The 25393-nt window shown below is 35.9% G+C and overlaps 4 protein-coding genes, 1 long non-coding RNA gene and 1 pseudogene across 5 annotated transcripts; 3 read left to right on the top strand and 3 right to left on the bottom strand.

The window, feature by feature from the left end:
* Positions 1-802: 802 nt before the first annotated feature.
* On the top strand, positions 803-2178 carry LOC108217616 (xyloglucan endotransglucosylase protein 1). The gene is made up of 3 exons (XM_017390457.2): positions 803-1183; positions 1288-1481; positions 1590-2178. The coding sequence occupies exons 1-3, from the start codon at positions 914-916 to the stop codon at positions 1996-1998; spliced, it is 873 nt and encodes a 290-aa protein (XP_017245946.1). The 5' UTR covers positions 803-913; the 3' UTR covers positions 1999-2178.
* A 1363-nt stretch (positions 2179-3541) lies between these two features.
* LOC108217597 (uncharacterized) lies at positions 3542-6701 on the bottom strand. The gene is made up of 2 exons (XM_017390436.2): positions 4664-6701; positions 3542-3680 (listed from the first exon to the last, which is right to left on the bottom strand). The coding sequence occupies exons 1-2, from the start codon at positions 6053-6055 to the stop codon at positions 3675-3677; spliced, it is 1398 nt and encodes a 465-aa protein (XP_017245925.2). The 5' UTR covers positions 6056-6701; the 3' UTR covers positions 3542-3674.
* A 307-nt stretch (positions 6702-7008) lies between these two features.
* On the top strand, positions 7009-8228 carry LOC108217609 (xyloglucan endotransglucosylase protein 1). Its single transcript, XM_017390449.2, has 3 exons — positions 7009-7394; positions 7503-7696; positions 7805-8228. Exons 1-3 carry the CDS (start codon positions 7125-7127, stop codon positions 8211-8213), a joined length of 873 nt encoding a protein of 290 aa, XP_017245938.1. The 5' UTR covers positions 7009-7124; the 3' UTR covers positions 8214-8228.
* Positions 8229-15195: 6967 nt separating this feature from the next.
* LOC108217614 (myrcene synthase, chloroplastic-like) lies at positions 15196-15781 on the bottom strand. Its single transcript, XM_017390453.2, has 3 exons — positions 15639-15781; positions 15332-15550; positions 15196-15232 (listed from the first exon to the last, which is right to left on the bottom strand). Exons 1-3 carry the CDS (start codon positions 15779-15781, stop codon positions 15196-15198), a joined length of 399 nt encoding a protein of 132 aa, XP_017245942.2.
* Positions 15782-18522: 2741 nt separating this feature from the next.
* On the top strand, positions 18523-20456 carry LOC135152348 (uncharacterized). The gene is made up of 3 exons (XR_010291411.1): positions 18523-18763; positions 18879-19546; positions 20157-20456. It is a non-coding gene; the product is annotated as an uncharacterized LOC135152348 (long non-coding RNA).
* Positions 20457-22093: 1637 nt separating this feature from the next.
* LOC108217611 (xyloglucan endotransglucosylase protein 1-like) lies at positions 22094-23762 on the bottom strand (annotated as a pseudogene).
* Positions 23763-25393: the final 1631 nt, after the last annotated feature.

Here is a 25393-nt window from a genome sequence, read left to right as displayed (position 1 = left end):
CCGGGTAGTTAAACGTATTATTTTTGAATTTTTTTTTTCTGAATAAAAATATGTAATCAAAATTTTAATTCACAAAAAAAAAATCAATTAAAAATAATAAGTTTTACTACCGGTTAACACACCTGATACATGCACAAGTCAAAAGTGTCATATAAAAAAAGGGGAGTATTAAATGTAGCCAATCATTATAATCTGTATCATCGAATCAAGATGTTGTGCAGGTTCAATATATTTTCTTACATGTCCAATTTATCTGATCATTTTAAACCAAGTCGGAGATGCTACGATGAAGTGTAAGTGCACCCTGCAAATATAAGCGAAGTCTATTGCCCTGTCTGCTTTCTTTTTTTTTCCCTTACCTCAAACGAAGCTTTGGCTGCTAACCAAAAACTTTGGTAAAGAACCACTGTATTACTCATAAAATGTATAGCAACCAAAACGCAAGCCAAAGTTTGGCAATGAACCAACCACATTACATTAATCATAAAGTGCAGCAACTTTGGTACTCCTGTATACTGCTAGTGGAGCTTGTATTATTGGACCGTCATACATACCTTCTACCCATTGCAATTATTCAAGCTATAGAATAAAGCATACCGCGTTAATGATGCCTGTTGCTGCTTTCTGCAAGCGTTAGAGTGTTAATAATTAATCTTTTTTTAAAAAAAAAAAAATTGTCTAAACGGTACCAACTCAACAAACAATCAAACCAGCTGTCGATCCTGTGTCTGGGTCTGCGATGCTTCCTTTTGTAGTATAGTCAACAATTCCACCTATAAGTATCGACCATTCCATTCCAACCTCAGTCATCAGTCTTAACCTACATAATACTTTCAATTTCATTACACTCTCTCGTTTTTTTATTTATCCAAGCCCACTGAATACTTCTCTCATTTCGACTGCTAATCATAACATGTCAATCTGCATGTTAGCGCTTCTAATACTTTCAGTTCTCGTGAGCACCCAAGCTCCACAGGCAACTGCTGATTTCTACAAAGACGCGGAAATCACTTGGGGTGATCAGCGCGCCAAGATACTCAATGCTGGTCGAGACCTTACTTTGTCTCTCGACCAAGCTTCTGGCTCAGGTTTTCAGTCTAAGAATGAGTACTTGTTTGGAAGATTCGATATGCAACTCAAGCTTGTCCCTGGAAACTCTGCTGGCACTGTCACTACCTTTTATGTTAGTAACCTTACATTACATTTTATCATATTCATGCACCATATGATCTTTAGTTAACAAAGCTATTTTCATGCCTAATATTTATTTATATCATGTACTTGCAGCTATCTTCTCAAGGAGCTGGACATGATGAGATTGATTTTGAGTTTCTGGGAAACTCATCAGGGAGTCCATACACAATTCACACGAATGTATTTGCACAAGGCAAAGGGAACAAAGAACAGCAATTCCAGCTCTGGTTCGATCCCACTTCTTCCTTCCACACCTACTCCATTGTCTGGAATCCCCAAAGAATCATGTAAGTACACCTTTTTCACCGGACTTATAACTTTCCATTTTCGTACCAAATTGCAGCTTCTACTCCGATTGCTTTTGCTGACAATTTTTATATTTCTTTTGCTTTCAGTTTCTTGGTGGATAACAACCCGATCAGAGTATTCAACAATCAGGAATCAATAGGAGTGCCATTCCCAAAGAGTCAGCACATGAGAGTCTATGCCAGCTTATGGAATGCTGATGACTGGGCAACTCAAGGTGGACGTGTCAAGACCGACTGGACTAAAGCTCCATTCACAGCTTACTACAGGAACTTCAACATAAAAGGGTGTCCCAAGTCATCTTCCGGATCATCATCTTGTGGATCATCCACCTCTTCAAACACCAACGAGGGATGGCGAACACACCAGTTGGATGCAGCTGGCCGAAACAGACTCCGATGGGTGCAGTCAAAGCATATGGTGTACAACTACTGCTCTGACAAACAGAGGTTTGCTAATGCTGTCCCTGCTGAATGCAAGCGCTCAAGGTTCCTCTAGACGACACTCAACCATGATTTTGATGACTGATTTTGTCAGCAGCTTATTGTGATTCCAACAAATAAATATATTCTTTATTCTTTGTAATTGAATTTCTGTTTTTCTAATTCAAATGTTAAATAAATCCAGTCACTTAATTCATCAAAGATCAGCCAATAAAAAAAAGTTTATTTTAATTTACTCCCAAATTTCAGCTTCTGTATCTTCAGAGCATTGAACTATACTTAATTTTGCTGCAGCTGCATTTTTACCTTAAACGTTAAAAACAGTTACCGATCATCTTCAATATCTCGCGTGATCTTAGATATCGAAGCATTAAAACGCAGCAGACAACAGAAACTTTTTACGCATGGCACGGGTAGATCAGTAGAAAAACTGAAGAGCATGGATGATAATCGTAAACTGGCAATATAACGAACCAGTAAAAAGAAATCAGAACCAGTGTTGTAAACACAAACGGAGATGTGATCAATCAAAGTAAAATGTGCGAGGTCGTGGTTGATATCTAAACATCGATTTTCCCGGGAAGAATATAGCAGGGAGTTCCGAAGAGGACGGCTGATGAGTGATGATATTCGTATTTGGATATATACCTCCGTCCTCTTTTACATATTCATTTTGGTTCTTAAGAAGTCAAATTGACCAATTTTTGACTAAATATTACAAATTATTTATTCATTATTTTTAAAATCTGAAAATTGCATGTTAAAATAGACCAAATATACTTTCTAATTACATCATTTTTATTATTTTTTTCAATTATATGATATATATATATATATATATATATATTATAATCAAAACATAGTCAATTTGACTAGTCAAAATGGACATGTAAAAGGGACGGAGTGAGTACTTGACAAGGGGCCAGACGGAATCACAAATTTGATGCAGCTCATTTCTTGCCATCATCAGTTGATACTATGTTGTTCAATACTCGTCTAAGAAACAAAATCTGTCCAACACAAACAACTTACATAGGTTTACATAATAAGGGTAAACTTTAAATAGGCATGTCCACGTTTGTCTTCACTGAAATTCGAACCTTCGACCTCTTGTTGCTAGTTGTATGCTTAATGGCTGGTAGCGGATTGGTGAACTGTACATGATAGTGAAAGTTAATTTGATAAAATATCCGAATAAAATTGACCAGTCCAGGCTGCTTCTGATTCACAAGTGTGTATATACGTGACAATATTTCTATTTATTTTTTGGCGATTGACCTTAAAAATAATCTGCCTTATTTTATTGGCTGTAGTGCTATACCATGGGAGCTTTTGTCAATGGACCATCATACTATGTGTCCATTGCAATTATGCGACTCTGCGAGCAATATAATAAAGCAGAACGCGTCAATGAGGCATATAGCTGGTTTCTTCAAGTGTTTGAATGTTCATGACTACTCAGGGCCGGTTTAAGCAACTCGGGGGCCTTAGGCGAATCACAAAAATGAGGCCTAATTTAAAAAAAAAATCTAATATTGCATTAATATATATTAAATAGAAAATTTTATAATATTTGAACATTACAAACATAAAATCATCCTAAACACACTACTAAAAAATTTACTTGTTACAAAATAATATTTTTACATGTTCACTAGTCTTCAAGCAGCAACAGCAGCAGCAAACACCAGAAGTTGAGCAGTTTTGTCCACCTTTACTTGTTCCATCATATTAAATCTAAAAACAAGAAAGTAGAGGCCCGGAATGTAAACAACAATTCATATAAAATTTATTTTTCTAGCCTTTTGTGATGCAAATGTCTTGATAAAATTATCATAATCAATTTCTTGCAAGAATTCCTTTTCAATCGATAAAATAGCTAACCCATTGAGTCTCTCCTGTGATACTGTTGATCTCAAATAATTTTTTATCAATTTTAATTTAGAAAAACTTCTTTCTGCAGAAGCAACACTCACTGGAATAGTTAACATAATTCTATATGCAATATAAGCATTGGGAAAAGAATTAATCCTTTTAATATAATTTAGTATGTCAAGGGGAGTGCTATTATTCTCATGCATAAATTCTCTCAAAATTCTTAATTCAAAAAATAAATCTAAACCATCAATATCTGAAGTATTATTATGTTTTAGGGAATTTTCTAAATTAAGACAACTTTCTTTCAATTTTTTATCATCTAAGGACTTCATTTTTTTTATACTAAATAAAAAGCCAAAAATATTTTCATATATTTTAAATTGATCAAATCTACTTTGCAGTGATGATAAAGCTTGATCTACAATATATAAAAAGTAATCAGTTCTAAATAATTCTTCAGGGGATTTCCTAGTTTCATTGTCTATATTATCATCAAATTTTTTATTTCTACGAATGATACGTCTCTCTAAAAATTTAGGCTCTACATCCATCTCACTAGCAATTTCTTTGGCAGAATTCATAGCATTTTCAAACCCATCTTCTCTATATTTTTGAAAAAAACTAATAAGACCATTTAATTGTTCAATAGCATCATCAATACAAATATCTTTAGCCTGCATATTTTTACTAACAGAGTTAACAGCAAATAATATATCATACCAAATTATCATTGCCAATAAAAACTCAAAATTTGCAAGCTCATATGTGGCTAAACATTTTGCCTCACTTTTAATTTTTGCATCCCCACCAACATCATATAATGTCAATAAAGCATCTCTTACCTGTGGTGCTTGAAATCTTATAGCTTTGATACTTTCAATACGACTTTCCCAACGTGTTTGTGACAAAAACTTGAGAGTAAAACTGGGAATATGATCTTGTAAAACTTTCCATCTTTTAGTGGATGAAGAAAATATTGTATATATACGCTGCACGACTCCAAAAAAATCAGTAGCTCTAGTACAAGAATTAGCCATATCACAAATCACCAAATTTAGACTATGACAACCACAAGGAGTATAAAATGATCTAGGATTAATATCTAAAAGCCTTTTTTGTACCCCCTGATGTTTTCCTTTCATATTAGAACCATTATCATATCCTTGTCCTCTAAGATCATCTATGTCAAGTCCGATATTTTTAATCTCATCCACTATAGCATCAAAAAGTCCCTTACCAGTTGTATCATCTACCACTAAAAATTCTATAAAATATTCAACAATTTTTATAGGACTTGATGAAATATCTAAACATCTAATTACAATAGACATTTGTTCTTTGTGACTTACATCAGGAGTACAATCTAATATAACAGAAAAATATTTAGCATCCTGGACCTTTTTAATAATTTTTGTTTTGATTTCACATGCCAGTAAATTAATCAGTTCATTTTGCATTGCATGACCAAGATAGTGAGTGTGAAGGCTATCATCCTTAATACGTCTAACATGTTCTTGCATAATAGGATCAAATTCTGCAATCATCTCAATCAAAGCTAAAAAATTCCCATTATTCTCTTGATAAATTTTTTCATTTGTCCCACGAAAAGCTAAATTTTTCATACCAAGAGTTTTCACTACAGCAATAATTCTTTTTAACACATTTCTCCAATGTTCTCTATCTTTGTTTATTCGATCTTGAATATGCTTGTCAATTGTTTTATTTCTTGAAAGTCTCGTTTCTGATTCAATCCAAGCAGTAAACCATTTTCTTTCAAACTTCTCACCATTTGCCATTTTTTGAGTATAATGTATAGAGGAAAAATGTCGGGAAGATTTATCCTTGGGAAAATCTAAATCACAGAGTTGTACAGGACCTCTCTCCACTAACAAATCTCTTAAATTAGAACTAATATTTTTCCAGTTACTAGGGTCATCCAAATTTCTAGGGAGTACAGTATGATCTGTATCAAAATTTTGTTCTTCCACATTAGCCTCAGAGTCGGAAAGATTTTTGTGATCATCTAAAATATTTTCTTCCTCCATAATTTTACCACTATCAAGGATAGTATTATCATTTGATTCATCTACATGAGGTTCTGAAGTAGTTTCTGTATATCTTTTTGTAGGTTTTACAAACTTATCTAGAGATCCTTTTTGTTTTTCTATCATTGCTTCAACTCTTCTCTTCTTTTGCAATTTTTTATAACCTGATTCATATTTTCTAGTTGACATGGCAAATCCAATAATGCAACACAAGAACAAAAATAAGAATATGCTGGAATAAGGAATTGACAAGAAAATAAAAAAATTTATAACTAAAGTTAGAACCTGACAGAATACAGATGATGGCAGTAGCTAGTTGTAAAACTCTTATAATCCGATCGAGCAAAGCAATAATAATCAGGCTCAAGCAATTTTTCCACCAAACTTAAAAAACTCTGAAAGCACTTCTTGTGCACTGAATGTACAGAGGAGAAGTTATAAAGCAAAGATGGTAATGACCGGGAGATGAAAGGTTTTATTAACGTTGTAAATTAATAATCAACAATGACTTTGTATTCTGAAATGTATATAATATAAATAGCTTACCTCGGTAGTTGTATATAATTCAAGTACACAGTCAAATACAGATGCACCCTAAAAGAATTGTTATTAAATATTTTGTTAATGCCTAATTCTAATATATTATTTAACTAGAATGTGTATAATATTTTATGTTATTAATTTTAATAATTATGTCTCTTAATATATAAAATTAATATAAAACAATCATTTCCATATTTATTAGGTTATGGATTTAAGTAAGTATTTATTAAGTTACCAAAAAAATAAAATATGATTAATAATATTGTACTAGTATTTTAATTATGTTTTTGAAAAGTTGATCACACAAAATTTTCAATTTTTTACAAAATTTAGATATTAATTTTTATCTTATTTTTGATTTTTTTTTAATATTATGAAACTAATTTTTTTTTTCACATGTATACCTACACATATATATACTACTATAAAATTGGGGGCCTCTTGATATTGGGGGCCTTAGGCGGTTGCCTAAATGGCCTGTACTATGAGCCGGCCCTGCTGTCAACAACATATAGCTTCTACATTATCCATCCTGTGTCTGGGATGCTTCCTTTTGTGCTCTACTCAACAACTCCCACCTATAAATATCACCCATTCCCATTCTTACCTCAACAATCACTCTCCACATACATTCTTCTTTTTCATCAGCAATCTCTAACTTTCGATTAATTCAAGCCCAGTGAAGTCTTCTCTCATTTCGAGTGCCTATTATAACATGTCAACCTGCATGCTAGCGCTTCTGTTACTTTCAGTTCTCATGACCAGCCAAGCTCCACAGGCAGCTGCTGATTTCTACAAAGACGCGGAGATCACTTGGGGTGATCAGCGCGCCAAGATACTCAATGCTGGTCGGGACCTCACTTTGTCTCTCGACCAAGCTTCTGGCTCAGGGTTTCAATCCAAGAATGAGTACTTGTTTGGAAGATTCGATATGCAACTCAAGCTTGTCCCTGGAAACTCTGCTGGCACTGTTACTACCTTCTATGTCAGTAACGTCACTCCCTACATTATAATTTATCGTATTGATGTACTATATGCTGTCCTTAGTTATCAATGGTATCTAAATGCCTGACATCTATTTAATGTTGCGCAGTTATCTTCTCAAGGAGCCGGACATGACGAGATTGACTTCGAGTTTTTAGGGAACTCTTCAGGAAGTCCATATACAATCCACACGAATGTGTTTGCACAAGGCAAAGGTGACAAAGAACAGCAATTCCAGCTCTGGTTCGATCCCACTTCTTCCTTCCACACCTACTCCATTGTTTGGAATCCCCAAAGGATTATGTAAGTAGACCTTTTCCACCGGACTTATAACTTTCCATTTTCGTACCAAATTGCAGCTTCTACTCTGATTGCTTTTGCTGACAATTTTTAATTTTTTTTTGCTTTCAGTTTCTTGGTGGATAACAACCCGATCAGAGTATTCAACAATCAGGAATCAATAGGGGTGCCGTTTCCCAAGAGTCAGCATATGAGAGTCTATGCGAGCTTATGGAATGCTGATGACTGGGCAACACAAGGCGGTCGTGTTAAGACAGACTGGACTAAAGCTCCATTCACAGCCTACTACAGAAACTTCAATATAAAAGGGTGTCCCAAATCATCTTCCGGATCATCATCTTGTGGATCATCAACTTCTTCAAGCACCGACGAGGGATGGCGAACACACCAGTTGGATGCAGCTGGCCGAAATAGACTGCGTTGGGTACAATCAAAGCATATGGTGTACAACTACTGCTCTGACAAGCAGAGGTTTGCTAATGCTGTCCCTGCAGAATGCAAACGTTCAAGGTTCCTCTAGATTGATGACAATGGAATTTCAAGCTAGAGAAAGTGACTGATGGCACAAAAATAAAGGATTCATAGAGAGAAAAACAGGAATATTTGTTATCATTGCATAAAAACTTGAGGCAATACATTGGTAGTTCTTCTCATATAAAGCAAGCTATGAGGAGACAGAATACTAGCTGACAAAATAAAGCAAACGGTCCTGATAACAACTTTTGTCCTAACTACTGACAGCTAACCATATTCATGGTTTAATATTGCATGTGGTCCCTCAATACTCCCCCTCAAGCTGGAGATGGAGGGAAAGCGGAAGCTCCGAGCTTGTGCAGCAAGTGATTGTGTTGTTTGACTGGCAGAACTTTGGTGAGCAAGTCAGCTATTTGTTCAGAAGATGAGACATGAGAAGTTGTAAGGAGGCCTTTGTTGAGTTGATCACGAACATAGTGGCAGTCGATTTCCACATGTTTAGTGCGCTCGTGTTGCACTGGATTTGCAGCGATGGCAAGAGCAGCTTTATTATCACATTTGAGGTTGGCAGGAGGGAGATCTTTGAGACCCAAGTCCTTTAGCAGGGAGGATAACCAGGTGACTTCACATGTAGTAAATGCCATTGCTCGATATTCGGCTTCAGCGGAAGAGCGAGCAACTACACTTTGCTTCTTCGATTTCCAGGATATGGGTGAATCCCCAAGCAAAATGCAGTAGCCCGTGGTGGATTTGCGAGTAGCAAGGCAGCTTGCCCAGTCACTGTCGCAGTAGGCAGTGAGGTGAGCCGCACTAGAAGATGCCAGGAGGATACCTTGAGCTGGAGAACCAGCAAGATAGCGTAGAAGACGCTTGGCAGCTTGATAATGAACCGTGGTAGGAGCATTCATGTATTGGCTGAGAGTATGAACTGTAAATGAGATATCAGGGCGTGTGATTGTGAGGTAAATAAGTTGTCCTAACAGGCGTTGGTATGGTAGTGGATTAGGAAGAGGATCACCAATGGTTGGAGTCAATTTCAGATGAGAATCCATAGGCAGAGAGAGAGGTTTACAATTCAGCAGGCCATGTTGAGTAAGGAGATCAAGAGTGTATTTTTTCTGTGAGATGAAGAAGCCAGATGAAGAGCGAGCTATTTCGAGGCCTAGAAAATAGCTGATAGGGCCAAGGTCTTTCATGTGAAATTGAGCAGACAACATTGCTTTCAGGTTATCAATATCTTTCATAGCAGAGCCACAAATGAGAAGGTCGTCAACATAAACAAGAACAGTAAGGGTGGATGATGGCTGTTGTTTCAGGAACAGGCTGTAATCTGATTTCGATTGCTTGAACCCAAGAGCAAGCAGTGTGAGAGAGAGTTTAGAGAACCACAATCGTGGCGCCTGTCTTAGCCCATACAAGGCTTTTAGAAGCTTGCAGACATAGTTGCAGTGTGAAGGACCTTGAGCAGCATCATTCAACTTGATTCGATAACCAAAGTGCATATAACCGGGTGGCAGTTTCATGTATATATCCTCAAAGAGTTCCCCATTCAGGAACGCATTTGACACGTCCATCTGCAATGTGTACCAATTCTGAATTGCTGCGACAGCAAGCAATGTGCGAACCGTTGTCATTTTCGCGACTGGAGCGAATGTTTCTTTAAAATCCTCACCATATTTTTGTCGACAGCCCAAAATGACTAAACGGGACTTATATCGCTCTATGGTTCCGTCTGGATTGAACTTCGTTTTATGCACCCATTTGCAAGCGATGGCAGTTTTACCCGGAGGAAGTGTAGTGACAATCCATGTTCCATTTCGCTCCAGTGCTTCGAGCTCAGCATTCATAGCTGACACCCAGTGTGGCTCTTGTACTGCGACTTTAAACGATACTGGATCTTTTGTAGTAGCAAGAGTGGCTAGGAGGCAATGAAAATTGTTGTTGACTGCAGTGTCAGTCACAGTAGAGATGGTCTGAGTGGTACAGTTGGCGACATAGTCATTATGCCACTGTGGGGGACGATGGAGTCTTGTGGATCTTCTGACATTTAAGTTGGTATCCATCTCAGTATCATCATCTGATGAAGAAGATTGAACTCTCTCGGGAGATGGAGATCTGGGTAATTCAGAGACATATTCTTCATCAGAGAATATGGATGTCAAGAACTGAGGATCATTGGCTGGATCAGTCAATGGTGTCATAGGAGAGAAAGAGCTTGTTTTAAAGGGAAAGATATCTTCGTGAAATTTGACATCTCTGGAGTTGAATTCTTTCATTGTTTCAAGATTTATCAAACGAAATCCCTTCTTCATAGGAGGATAGCCCACAAATACACATGTAACCCCTCTGGCTGCAAATTTGTCATGTGTAACTACAGGATTTGTAGCAACAGCCAAGCACCCAAACACTCTCATAGACTCATAGTCAGGAAGCTCTTTGTAAAACACCTCGTAGGGTGTTTTGTTGTCCAGGAGCGAAGTAGGAAGGCGATTAATAATGTAGACTGCTGTCAAAACGCAGTCTCCCCACAAATGTATGGGAGCATTTGACTGAAATTTAAGAGCCCGTGCCACTTCTAAAATAAATCGATGCTTCCGCTCGACCCGTCCATTTTGCTGTGGACGATATGGACACGAGGTCTGGTGGAGAATGCCATTGTTGGCAAAAAACTGCTTGCACATAATGTTGTCAAATTCTAAACCATTATCAGATCGTATGACTTTGATTGAAGCACCACTGAAATGATTTTTAATGAACTGGACAAATGTCTTCAAGATTGGCAGAGAATCAGACTTGTTGGACAATAGATATAACCAAGTATATCGTGAATAATCATCAACTATTGTCAAGAAATACCTACAAGTGCTTTTGGTGCATTCTTTGTAAGGTCCCCACAAGTCTATGTGCACCAAGTCAAAAGCTGATTTTGCATGTGATGTACTCAGTGAGAAGGGTAGTTTTGTGAATCTAGCTAGAGGACAGGTTAGACACAAAGAGGAAAGCTGTTTGGAAGAGGCTTTAATGCTAGAGATTTTAGTGATTTTAGGTACAGGAGCATGGCCTAATCTGCAGTGCCAGAGGTCTATGGAGTGAGTTGATTGAGCAGAGTTGGTTTGATGTGTAAAGGTTTGTAGAGGGAGAGATATGTTTGCAGCAGGAGTATAATAATATAGGCCATCTTTAGCATGTCCTACCCCAAGCACTTTATTTGAAACAGTGTCTATGATGCAGCAGTGTTTAGGAAAAAACTGAACTTGACAAGCATTATCTTTGACTAACTTTTGAACAGATAATAAATTGTGTTTAAAATTAGGAACACACAATATATCTTCAAGTTTGAGACCATTTGGCAGAGTGGCCATACCTTTGTGAGAAATGACAGTGGTATCCCCATTTGGCAGATTTATGAGAGGTGAATGTCCAGTTGGAGTTGCTTTGTGAAGAAGTTTGAGATGTGGTGTCATGTGGTCGGAGGCTCCGGAATCTATTATCCATTCCTCAGCTGATTTAGTTGAAGTCATTGTGGAGATCATACCAGAGAAATGATAAGGTGCATCTTCCTCTGTTTCAGCAGTTTTCATGGTTTGATTTTGCAGGTGAGGCACTAACTGAGCCAGTTGCTCGAGTTGTTGTGGGGTGAATAAGAGACCAGGAGAAGCAGAGCTTACAGTTGCAGCAGCTGCCATTTTTGGTGTGGAGGACCATTTGTGTGGTGAAGGTGTTGTTGCTGGTTTAATTTTGGTATTGTTCATGGGGGGCTTGTACTTTGGATGCCACTTTGGGTATCCAATGACAGTCCAGCAACGCTCTTTAGAGTGGCCTTTAACATTACAGGCAGAGCAAAGAAGGGGTTTTTCAGGTTGGGAGGCTGGCACACTCTTGCTGTACATGGCTGAGAGTTCCAGATCTGGTAGAACAGAGGAGAGGAGACTTCTTTGAGCCTCTTCTTGTTGCAGCACAGCGACTGCTACTTCTACACTGGGAAGTGGGTTCAACATTAACAGCTGGCTACGCTGTGGTCCATATACTTCATTGACACCATTTAGAAATTGGAACAAATGTGCCTCATCTTTCTGCAGCTCGATAGTTTGAAGCAGTTTAGTGATTTCTTCAGTGGGGCTCAAGATTGTTGGGAGCAAGTTCATTGAATCAAGCTCTTCCCACAACGTTTTCATTGTTGTGTAGTATTCATTAATTGAGGCAGTGTGTTGCCTGACTTCATAGAGGTCTTTGTTTAGCTTGTACTTTCGAGAGCCATTGGTGAGTGTAAATCTTTTTTCAAGATTTTTCCACATTTCACAAGCATCAGACATAAACATAATGGATTTACGAACTGTGGGAGACACATTACCTGTAATCCAGGCTATGACCATGTTGTTGCATGTGTCCCACATTTCAGCTTTGAGTTCATCATCTACTGGTTTGGTCACAGTACCAGTGACAAACCCGAGTTTGCGTTTGGAGGCTAGATTTATCTCCATGGAGCGACACCAGGAGCGATAATCAGCTGAGCCTTGCAGCTTTTCCACTTGAATGGAGGTTGCAGTATCAGAAGGGTGGAGGAAGAGAGGATTGAGCATATCTTGAAAAGAATATCTTGATTGAGAAGACATGATGAGAGATATAGAAGAAGAAGATCTGGTATAGAAATAGATGTAAGAGAGGGGATTAGCAGAGAAAGTAGAAAGTGAGTGAAGAAGAAGTAACCGGCAGGAAAGACAGCTCTGATACCATGATGACAATGGAATTTCAAGCTAGAGAAAGTGACTGATGGCACAAAAATAAAGGATTCATAGAGAGAAAAACAGGAATATTTGTTATCATTGCATAAAAACTTGAGGCAATACATTGGTAGTTCTTCTCATATAAAGCAAGCTATGAGGAGACAGAATACTAGCTGACAAAATAAAGCAAACGGTCCTGATAACAACTTTTGTCCTAACTACTGACAGCTAACCATATTCATGGTTTAATATTGCATGTGGTCCCTCAATATAGATCACACACCAAAGATCTCGAGGACTACTTGCACATCAAATTTTTGTGATTCAGACAAATACATTCTTTATTCTTTGTAATTATATTTCAGTTTTTCAACTAAAATAATATTAAATAACTGCATGCACATTTATATTTCACATCCTAAACATGTAGCAAACATGTCATATATCTCAACTGATGTCAGATAATGAAAACACGGCAGGGAGCAAAACTTCACGTGTATGCTGAAATAAATCAGTTAAAAAAAACTAAAGAGAGAACTGGCACTGTAAAGAAATCGAAACCAGTGAGGAAGAAACAAAAAGATATGAATTTAGGGCTGTAAACGAACCGAGCTGATCGTTAGGCCGGCTCGGCTCGGCTCGTTAACGAGCTCGAGTTTGAACAACCAAAGCAGCTCGATAAGCTTAACGAGTCGATTCGAGTTTTGTAGTTGCTCGACTCGACTCGGTATAGACTCGAACTCGTGTTCGACTCGTTCGACTCGATACTCAACTCGATAAACTGGTACATAATTAAAATAAATAATAATAAATTAATAATAGAACTTCTTATCTACTGATCTATTATATAAGCTTCCAATACAAACCAAAAGAAATTTAAATACATTAAAGTAGTGAACTAGTAGCACTTGTGAATCTGTATAACAGCACAAGTCAACAAATAATGGTGGCCATTATCATGGATTCACAGAATCACAGCAAATCAGTGGACAGTTCATCCCAGTTCCGAGCAAGGCAGCAACAGGCCATTTCACATCTGCATATCAGTGGTGGATTGACGATGGGTCGGTGGCCGTTGGGGTTGATTGGAAGTGGGCAGTGCTTGAGAGCGGAGCGGCGATAGTTGTGATATGGGTTTAGGTTTGAGTCGATTTGGGAATTGGGGATTTAATCATTTAGATTTAGATTTTAGTATTTCGGTTTGGCTAGTGTGTGCCCATGGGCACATGCTAAGCGCGGAAATTTTTGTATTTGGGAGATTTTGATTGGTGTGGTTGGTGTATTTGCAGGGGGTCCACCATTATCATGAGATAGGAGCCAATCAAAATGATCCAAGCCCAAAATTTTCCGCGCTTAGCATGTGCCCATGGGCACACCATAGACTAATCTACTTTCTTTGTTAATTAGTTTTTAGTTTTTAATTTTTATTTTTTTTTTGCTAAATGTTTTTAAATTTTAGTTTTAGGTTAAATGGTTGGGCTTATCTCAAACAAACAAACATATGGGTTTGTAAAATGTAATGGGCTGACTGGTTGAGGCCCAAATTCATATTAAAAACAAAAATTTTAACTGAAAGCTCGGGTCCGACTCGAGCTCGGGTTCGACTCGCAAGTTCGCGGAAAACTCGATACTCGACTCGGTTGATACCGAACTCGAGTTCGAACCAAATTTCCGGCTCGATAAGCTTAACGAGCTTTAGCTCGACTCGGACTCGAATTCGATAGAACTCGATTCGGCTCGGTTCGTTTACAGCCCTAGATATGATCGATCACAGCCAAACACGCAAGGACAGGACATGGTCTGTCATTAATATTCCCGGAAATAAAAAAATGGTCAGTAAAAAGAAGACAGCTGAGGCCTGAACTCATGATATAATTAGTCAGCAGTATACAATTACAAAACCAGGGTTGGGCTCTATGGAATCGATGGTACTCAATTAAAGTAATATTTGTACTAATATTTATATTTATAAATTGAATTAAAATCTCCATACTCTTCTATATGGGACTAAGGTGTTATAAATATTTTATACTGCAACACATAAATGATTTCTTAGTTACCATGTTGTACAATGGCATCCATTGAACTTCACACTTAAGCTAAACTACTGTTATTTTTATTCTTTAACTAACAGTCTAATAACAAGAATTTTTTTTACTCTTAGCATCTAAATCTTGTTGTGTTTGGTTGTGGAGAATGAAATGAAATAATTAAAATATATAAAAATAATAGAGGTAGGAAAAAGTTTTGGAAAGAATTGAGTGCAAGATTGTTACGATGAGATTTGAGAAGAAAATGAGTCTGTCAAGGCCCTGGTTGATCCAAGTCTGCCGCATCCCAACTAATCAAGTGACCGCAGACAATATATGTATCAGTATCCCAACAATATATTAATAAGAATAATAATAAGTTTTGAGTTTATATAATACATGTGATTAACCTTTTTGTTAATTTTGTCAACAATTCAAGTTCCTCCAAAGTACCATATACATCATAGATATCGTCAATAGTAGTTAGGAAGGCACCAACAGCAGCTAGCACACTCCTTGCATATTTAAACTCAGGTCCAAAGTTGCAACCCAGGCTCCAGTAGAAACACTCTATCAACCTTCCCCTCGCAAAGCTAAATTTCTCTGCCCATTGTATGCGCTTCCACCATCTGCACACAAATAACAATAATCTGCACAGTTCTAAAACAAAGAGTTTACCGGTTAAGGAAAAACGAGATTATAGCTGCTAATCAATACCTTGACAATTCTTTGAGTTCATCTTGATAATTTGCCTGGAGCATGTTATAGTCCAATTTGGCAAAACGAAGCAAATCAGAATCATTTATATCTTCTGCTACTATTGATGTCTCAAAGTAGTCAGTGTACCACCTTGCTTCCATTCTTGACTCCGTCCAATGCAGTGGAAGTTCCAAAGCACGGCTAATAAGTTTACCAAGTTTCTCGTCTTTACTGTTCTTACTACTCCCTCTGTTTTTTTTATATGACGCTTTGACTTTTGACACACACTTTTAAGTGCTTTGACCGGATAGTTAAAAATATTATTTTTTAAAATTTCTTTTTCTGAATAATAGTATATAATCAAAATTTTTATTCAGAAAAAGAAAATTCAAAAAATAATATTTTTAACTATCCGGTCAAAGCACTTAAAAGTGTGTGCCAAAAGTCAAAGCGTCATATAAAAAAAACAGAGGGAGTATTATTTACGTAATCTGTCATATGTTTGGTTGTGAAACGTTGTGCCTCGTCCAATATCTTCTCATTCGTTTTTGAATGGTACGAGGCCTCGTACAAGTATGGCATACCCTTCATGTCACTGGTGAGACTGATCTTGAACTTACCTGATTGTTCATAAATCCACTAAAAGCCTCTGCATTTTGCAGTCAAAGAAGTTCCAATATCAGACGCATGTCATCTATTTGCATGCATATGTACCTAAAGAACAACATACTGACAACAGAGTAGATGAACTCACCTTGAGGAACTTCAAAATAATGTTGTCTTAAGAGTCGGAATTTGAGAGATGTGGCATGCAAATTATCTTTGCCGTCCCACTTATCATTATTGTACACGGCTTCCAGAATTCTATTAATCTCATTCTTGAAGTGATATCCCACTCCAAGCCTCTGAACTGAATCAACTAACTCAAGTTTCTTGAGGTTGTCTGTATCTTCTTTGTTGAGCAGCATCCTCACACGTTCCTTCAAGTCCCCTGCATATTTGTTCCATATTTCTCCCTGCGTATGCATTATGTCAAGTGGTAAGAATAATTATACACTACACACACACACACTAAAGAAACATGATTCTACCTTAAAATCACTGGTAAGAGATTGCACGAAATCATCATCCCAGATTGGAGGAGGATAATTGCCCGATCTACGAACAATTGATTTATCATCGACACATGCAGTATCATTACTCACTAGTGCAGTAACATTACTCACTAATACAGTATCATTACTAGCGCAGTGGCTACGAGTAGTATGCATAGCAGTGGGTGGTGGCTTAACAAGTGTAAGAGATGCTAATAATGCTCAAGTTATGATAGAATTGGGAGTTCTCACACCCTGTTTATAGAGTACTTTATATAGAAACTTGAGTCGCTTTGAACTTAATAATTGCATCGATCTTTTGGAACTACAAAAGTCAATATCTAACAAACATGTAAATAGACATGTACTCTCTTCATCGAGTTTTTTTGATAAAAAAATTTATCCCAAAATAGTTGAGCCTCTTTTTTTTTAATGTACATTTATCAATAATCTTTCACTCTTATTCTTTCTTATTTATTATTTCCAATGTACCATCCAACTAATATTAGTATAAAGTCAACACAATGAATATGAGCAGAAATGAAAAAATAAACATCATTTAATATTCCTGTGTAAAATGAGGAAAAAGCTCATATAAATTGGGATGGAGGGAGTAAATTCAATATTCGACTACTCTGGTCATACGAAAGAGTGAATGAAATGACATGTAAATTACTCTACACCTCAAAGTTAATATTAAATTCAATATTCGACGACTAAAGATGTAATTTATGGAGTTTTTTTGAACTAACATGTTTAGCTACATTTCCTCACGTTTTTTCTTTTACTTTCTAAAGTTACACGTACAAGTATGAATCCGACAAAGGAAATATTATAGCATCTTCAATGACACTGTTAAAATGATTCTAGAATCTTACGTATGTAGATTATGTAAAAGTTTTAAGTTTTTGTATTTCGATAACACCTCAACTTGTATGACGGTTCTTGATTTCTGCAAGAATAGTTCTACATGTATAAAATTCAATTTGATAATTTAATAATAATGTTAAATTCAATATTCGACTACTAAAGATATAATTTGAGTATCATAATTGAGTTTTTCTAAACGAATATATTTCGCTACATTTTCTCCAGTTTATTTTTTCCTTCCGTATGTAAAATATGTAAAATGATTATAGCATCTTAGTATGCAAATTATGTAAAAAATTTAAGTTTTTGTATTTCGATGACATGTCAACTTGTACGACAGTTAGAGCATCTCCGATGGCGTTCGCTATAATCGTTGGCTAAATTGGATCTGTAAGACATTATGTAAAATTTGCCGAACCTGTAAAATACACTACGCCATATATGGCCTACCGCAATGGTATGAACGCGAGTGTTGCAAAATTATGTTGCATTAGAGACACTAATCGACACCTATCGCAACGATAAACATTCATGTCTATTTGATGTTGCAATAGCCAAAATTATGTGTTGCAAAGAGTATTAGTAAAATAATTATTTGTAATACTAAAATTTGCACAAAATAAAGCTAAAATACATTCAAATGATTAATTAATAAAATAGAATATATTAAACATGAATAAACATAATTTTGGAATACAATATTATTTTTATGTCATCTCTTTAAAATAATTAAATAACAAAATATGAACCTAATTAATTATGTATAAAAAAATAACACCGTAACTGAAGTATATCATTAAAATTATAAAATATATAAAATATTTATATATTTAACAATTAAGAAATTGAAAATAAAATGAATTATTAAAACAAAAAATAAACAAAAAATATTTTTGGGGGCGTGCTAAAAATATGAGCGGCAAACTTCCCGCTTCACATTTGAGTCAGAGACTCAGACATATTCACATTTCACTCAACAAACACTCACCTCACTCTCTACACTCACCTAACCTCACCTCACCTCTCTTGCTAAACCTCTCTGCTCATCCTCATCTCCTCTCACCTCCCTGCTGAAACGCACCGTCGATTAGAAAAAATCGGGGAACCTCTCCCCTCATACTCACCTCTCAATCGAATAAAGTTTTGTTTCAGGTCTTCAATTAGGGATTTTATTGAGAGGTTCTTTATTCCGCGAAATCAGGGCTTCTGATTTATAGTTTCATTAAATTTGTTTACGAGTTTCTTCGTTTTTATCACTAAAATATTTTTAATTTTGTGTCGTTATTTTTCTCAGGGCTTCGATTGAATTGGGAATTGGGGCTTCTGAAACTAGGGCTTCAACAGCTTTTCACTTTAATTGGGGTTTCGATCTGCTTAGATTTGTGGTCATCCTTTGCTTTTCACTTTAAATACACATGCTTTGTTTTAGATTTTATGTGTAAATGCATTGTCTATCTTTGTTTTGATTTGTGGTCGTATGTTATGTTACACATCTCTCTGTCTCCCTCTCTCTCCTTCTCTCTCTGTGTGTGTCTCTGTCTCCCCTCTGTCTCTCCCTCCCTCTCTCTTAACTCTAATGGGAACATTCTGATTTTATAGTTTGTCTTGAATGTTGTAATTTTTTATAGGCATTTGACTTGTTGAGTTGATTTGTTCAGGAATCAGTATAATGTTGCACGTAGTTTTTCTAGAAAGCACTGGTTCTTTTTTTGTTGTATATATCTGCCATATGATTTGAACTCTCTGTTTACAGAGCCGGCATCGTTCTTCCCCTGATGTTGTAAACTTGTATTGTATTATTGTTCTTCCCCTGACTTGATAATTATTAGTAGTAAAGATTTACTATGTAAGAAGTTGTTTTCTGGCTAAATATGATGTTAATAATTAAGCTTTTGAGACCCTAGTGAAGCTAAAGCCAGGAAGGAGTCAGATTAGTTTGCCTACTGCTCTCGTGGGGTTGAGGTAATCATCTTATACTATATTTATCATGTAAAATGCCCCTCTAATTCCTATATTGCTCAATGTAACACAACTTTATTTGTTTATACAGAATTATAGGGTATTTTTGATAACTACAGAGCTGGAGTATGTGCTTTTGATAAAAAGTACTCCTAAACCTAATAAAATCCATCAAAATACCGAGTTTTCTTCTGTATACATTTAACCTTTGTGTCTTTTGAATGAATTTCTAGCCGCCTTCCTGTTCTATGAGTAATATGCGATTATTGATTAATCAGAAGGTTTTGTTTAGTATTTTAAATGAAGTCCTTATACAAATTGATTGTCTAGCTCATTTGTATAGTTAAATGTGATAATACTCAGTAAGCAATGCAGCATACGAGACTTTAATTTTTGAAACCCCTGTCTTTGCTAATGTGAAGTATGTTAAAGTTACAGTGTGATTTACTCGAGTATCTCTCTATAGTGAATATCTGACTCTCTTCACTTGTGTCATTGATTGTGTTTACGCGCAAGTAAAAACGACCTGGGCTTTCTAAAATATTTGTTCCAAGTATATTGATTGTGATATTAATTAAGTATTTATATTAATTGCTTTTGTTTCTCCATCCAGCAAAATATACAAATTTTTTTTTGATGCTGCGGTCCATGCTGTTAATGAAGATTATGTGGAAATGGCTCAAGGATTTCACTAGGCTTGGGTTTCTTGCTAGTGGAACAGATGACTCCTATCGTCACAGCTTTGGAATCACATATCCTGCACTTCATTTACGTATGGAGAAGGGTGTATTTTAGAGAAAAGGCTAGAGAGCACAGGCTAATTGTTGTTACTTTTAGTTGGTTTTGAATTGTTAGGTAATTTGATTTGGTTGGATTTGTTATGAAATTTGTAAGAAAGAATAGTTTATTGGAATGTTTAATATTTAAAGAGCATATTTTAAATTTCTTTTATAAATTTGTTGCAAACATGGGACTACAAAATAGGTGTCCAAACATGGGACTAACATGTGGGACCCACATGTGGGATCCACGTGGACTCAAAAAGTGGGACCTACAAGTGTGACCCACATGTGGGTCCCCCTTTTTCTTTTCAAATCAAAAGGTGTAATGTAACATAATATATTTGTTGCTATAGGATAGTCAGATGTTGCAATAGAACGTCTATTGTAACATAAAAAGCCGTGTTGCAGTAGGTTACCTAAATGTTGCAATAGAAGCCTAAGGCAGCATGCAAAAGTGCAACTTAAATTTTATGTTGCAATAGCCCTTTTTCGGGCTATGGCAACATATTTTGGGGTTATGGCATCATTTTTTTGATGTTGTCGTAGGCCATATATGGCGTAGTGATATTATGTAAAATTTGCCGAACCTGTAAGACATTGTGCTTTAATGGTATTGGCTATATTGGTTATAATTTAAAAATAGTATGTTATTAATATTTAGATTATTATAAATAGAATATATCAGCTTAATATGGTAATAAATAATATGTAATCAGTGGGAAAGAGGAAAATAAATTGCGAGAGATAATCGAAGTATAGTGTCGAACAAGTAGGTGTAACTGTTGAGTTCTACGGTGGCGAACTCAACGGAGTCAGTTATAGTGATCCTGCTACTGTGAAAAAATATGCTAGACGCGCTCAATTGGGTGAAATTTTTGAATTAGATCGTGCTACTTTGAAATCCGATGGTGTTTTTCGTAGCAGTCCAAGGGGTTGGTTTACTTTTGGACATGCTTCTTTTGCTTTGCTCTTCTTCTTTGGACATATTTGGCATGGTGCTAGAACCCTGTTCAGAGATGTTTTTGAAGTGAAATTCGCTACATATCTGTAGTGAATCGACAAATATAGTCAAGGGGATGGCTATAATTATACACAAGGGTTGCTGTGGTTGGAGTTTATTTTTTGTAAACATTGATTATAAAATTTAATTTTGGAAAGCCACATGGACTTTTAGCTAAGGGCTTGTGAGGGTTGGAAATACTCTTACTGATTTTTACAAAAATAGTGGGTACATGCATAAAATTGAGTCTGATATTTAATATAAATATTAAATTCAATGTTCGATTACTAGAGATATAATTTGAGTCTCAGAATTCAATATTTATTGTGATTGAAGTTAACAGTGTCTTGGCCGTTGATCACATCTCTGTTTGTTTTTTTTAACACGGGTTCCGATTTCTTTTTCAATACTGATTCTTTATATTCCCAGTTTACGATTATTCAGTTTTTCAACTGGTCTACTTAGCCATACGTGAAATGTTTCTCTTGTCTGCCGACTTTTAATGCTTAGATATCTAAGATCAGTCGAGATACTGAAGCTGATCGGTACCTGTTTTCGGTAAAATGCAGCTGCGACAAAATTAAGTATATTTCAGTGCTCTGAAGGTACAGAAGCTGAAAATTTGGGAGTAAATTAAAATGAACTTTTCGTTTTTATTGGTTGATCTCTGATATATAATCAAGTGACCGGATTTATTTAACATTTGAATTAAAAAAAAACAGAAATTCAATTACAAAGAATAAAGAATATATTTATTTGTTGGAATTACACAATAAGCTGATCACAAAACCAGACATCAAAATCATGGTTGTGTCGTCTAGAGAAATCTTGAACGCCTGCATTCAGCTGGGACAGCATTAGCAAACCTCTGTTTGTCAGAGCAGTAGTTGTACACCATATGCTTTGATTGTACCCATCGGAGTCTGTTTCGGCCAGCTGCATCCAGCTCGTGTGTTCTCCATCCCTCGATGGTGCTTGAAGAAGCGGTGGATGATCCACAACAGGGTCGGTTTTGAGGGAGTGCAACAAGTGCAACAGCACAGGGCCCATGAAAATTTAGGGCCCCCAATTTATTACTACTTCTTTCTATCTTTTGGTATACTCATGATAAATATAATATGATATTAATATCTCTTTAATTTTTACCATTATTTTATTTAAACACTAATCAATTCTCGACTCCCAAGACCCAGCCATGCACGTTTCTTCTTATTCCTTCTCCTTACTCACAAACTAGTAGACTGCACAAACAGTAAATCCCACACGGCCACACACATATTTAAGTCTAACTACTTAAAAAAAACAATTTTTCAGTTGTAGTAGTCTAATTTTGCTTATGATATCATGTTATTTTAAATATATTAAAATTTTGTTTTGTCATTTGGAAGGGTCTCATTCTTAAAATCAGCACGGGGCCTCAGAAAAGTTTCAGACGGCCCTGATCCACAAGATGATGATCCGGGAGATTATTTGGGACACCCTTTTATGTTGAAGTTCCTGTAGTAGGCTGTGAATGGAGCTTTAGTCCAGTCGGTCTTGACACGCCCGCCTTGATCAGTTGCCCAGTCATCAGCATTCCATAAGCTGGCATAGACTCTCATGTGCTGGCTCTTGGGGAAGGGCACCCCTATTGATTCCTGATTGTTGAATACTCTGATCGGGTTGTTATCCACCAAGAAACTGAAGGCCAAAAAATTGATATTGTCAGCAAAAGTAATTGCAGTAGAATTCGTAATTTGGTTTTTCTAAAAAAGGAAAGTTATATGTCACGTAAAAAAGGTCTACTTACATAATCCTTTGGGGATTCCAAACAATGGAGTAGGTGTGGAAGGAAGAAGTGGGATCGAACCAGAGCTGGAATTGTTGTTCTTTGTCACCTTTGCCTTGCGCAAACACATTTGTATGAATTGTATATGGACTTCCTGATGAGTTTCCCAGAAACTCAAAGTCAATCTCATCATGTCCAGCTCCTTGAGAAGATAGCTGCGAGTACATGATATAAATAGATATTAGGCATAAAAATAGCTTTGTTAACTAAAGATCATATAGTGCATGAATACGATAAAATGTTTTGTAAGGTTACTAACATAAAATGTAGTAACAGTTCCAGCAGAGTTTCCAGGGACGAGCTTGAGTTGCATATCGATTATCGAATCTTCCAAACAAGTAGTCATTCTTGGATTGGAAGCCTGAGCCAGAAGCTTGGTCGAGAGACAAAGTAAGGTCGCTACCAGCATTGAGTATCTTGGCGCGCTGATCACCCCAAGTAATTTCTGCGTCTTTGTAGAAATCAGCAGCTGCCTGTGGAGCATGGGTGCTCATGAGAAAAGAAAGTAAAAGAAGCACTGAAATGAAGGTAGACATGTTACAATTAGCACTCGGACAGAAAGAAGACTTCACTGGGCTTGGATAAATGAAAAAACGAGAGAGTGTAATCAAATTGAAAGTATTATTAGGTTAAGAGTGATGGTTGAGGTAAGAATGAAATGGTTGATACTTATAATAGGTGGAAGTTGTTTGACTATACTACAAAAGGAAGCACCGCAGAGCCAGACACAGGATGGACAATGTATAAGTTTAAGAAAAAACTAAATGCGTGTTTATTTTGTTAACAGCTGGCTGGATTGTTGAGTTGGTACCGTTACAATTTAGAGAAAGGAGAGTAATTATGAACATTCCAACGTTTGCAGAAACCAGCAACAGGCATCATTAACGCGGTATATATGCTATATTCTATTGCTTGAATGATTGCAATGGATACAAGGTATGTATATGTATGACGGTTCAGTAATACAAGCTCCGGTAGACCATTATGTAGCAGTATACAGGAGTACCAAAGTTGCTGCATTTTATAAGTTGCTACTTTACCAAACTTTGTCTTGCGTTTTGGTTGCTAGCTATACATTTCATGAGTAGCAGTATAGTTTCCTAAATTAAATTATTATATATTATTCCCTCTGTTTTTAATTATTTGAAATTTTGACTTTTGACACATATTTTCAGGTGGGTTGATCAAAAAGTAAAAATTATTATTTTGATTGATTTCTTTTGTAAATTAAAATTTTGATTATATATTTTTATTCAGAAAAAGAAAATTTAAAAAATAATATTTTTAACTATTCAGTCAAAACATTTAAAAGTACGTGCTCAAAGTCAAAGCGTCAAATATTAAAAAACAGAGGGAGTACAATAATTAATACAACTTTTTCTTAAATTAAATTTTATGAATTTTTTTTAAAAAAAATAATTTTGTTGGCAATGCAGTCTGTTGGTAGTAATAATGATTATATTACAAAGTCCCGGTCGATTTTAAAGTCCTTTCATAGTACTATAATAAATAACAATTATTTAATAAAGAATATTATATGATAACACCTAAATTTTGTAATTTAGTATTGGTATGGATTCCATATTGATTTGAACTATAAAATATGATAATTTTTTTTTTATAGAATTGTTTCTTAAACTAAATTGTTTGAGTTTTAAATTTAAAATTAATAATTTTGTTGAGAATATTATTATGATTGTAAGATAATTGTTATATTACAACTTCCTCATTAATATAGAGTTTTTTTAATAGTATAATAATAATTATTATTAAATAGGAAAAATTAAATGATGATAACCAATTTTTGCTATTTTGACATTTGATATTTAGATGTTTCATTAAAAATGAATTTCACTTTTTAATAAACGGTATTTTGATCTTTCAAATTATTGATTTTTCTCTTCTTTTCATTAGAAAAATAAAATAAAAGGAACAGCTTTCCCGACTGACCAAAAAAATGGTAAAAACAACTGCAGTACCCGATCAAACAATGTAGTGCGTCTATGATGCCCGTTGCTGATTTCTGCTATTGCTAGAACCTTCATAAATACTCTCCTAATTTTCCTTTTTCTAAATGTTGTCAACTCAACAATCCAAGCTGTCAACAACATATACTCCATTCTCTGTCTGGGATGCTTCCTTTTGTGTGGTATTGACAACAACTCCCACCTATAAATATTACCCATTCCCATTCTTACCTCACCCATCACTCTCGACATACATTTTACTTCTTTTTCATT

The sequence above is a fragment of the Daucus carota genome, chromosome 4 (assembly GCF_001625215.2).
Source record: "Daucus carota subsp. sativus chromosome 4, DH1 v3.0, whole genome shotgun sequence".
Taxonomy (NCBI): Eukaryota; Viridiplantae; Streptophyta; class Magnoliopsida; order Apiales; family Apiaceae; genus Daucus; species Daucus carota.
Note: the sequence above shows the minus strand (reverse complement) of the source record. Positions and strands in the feature narration are given on the sequence as shown.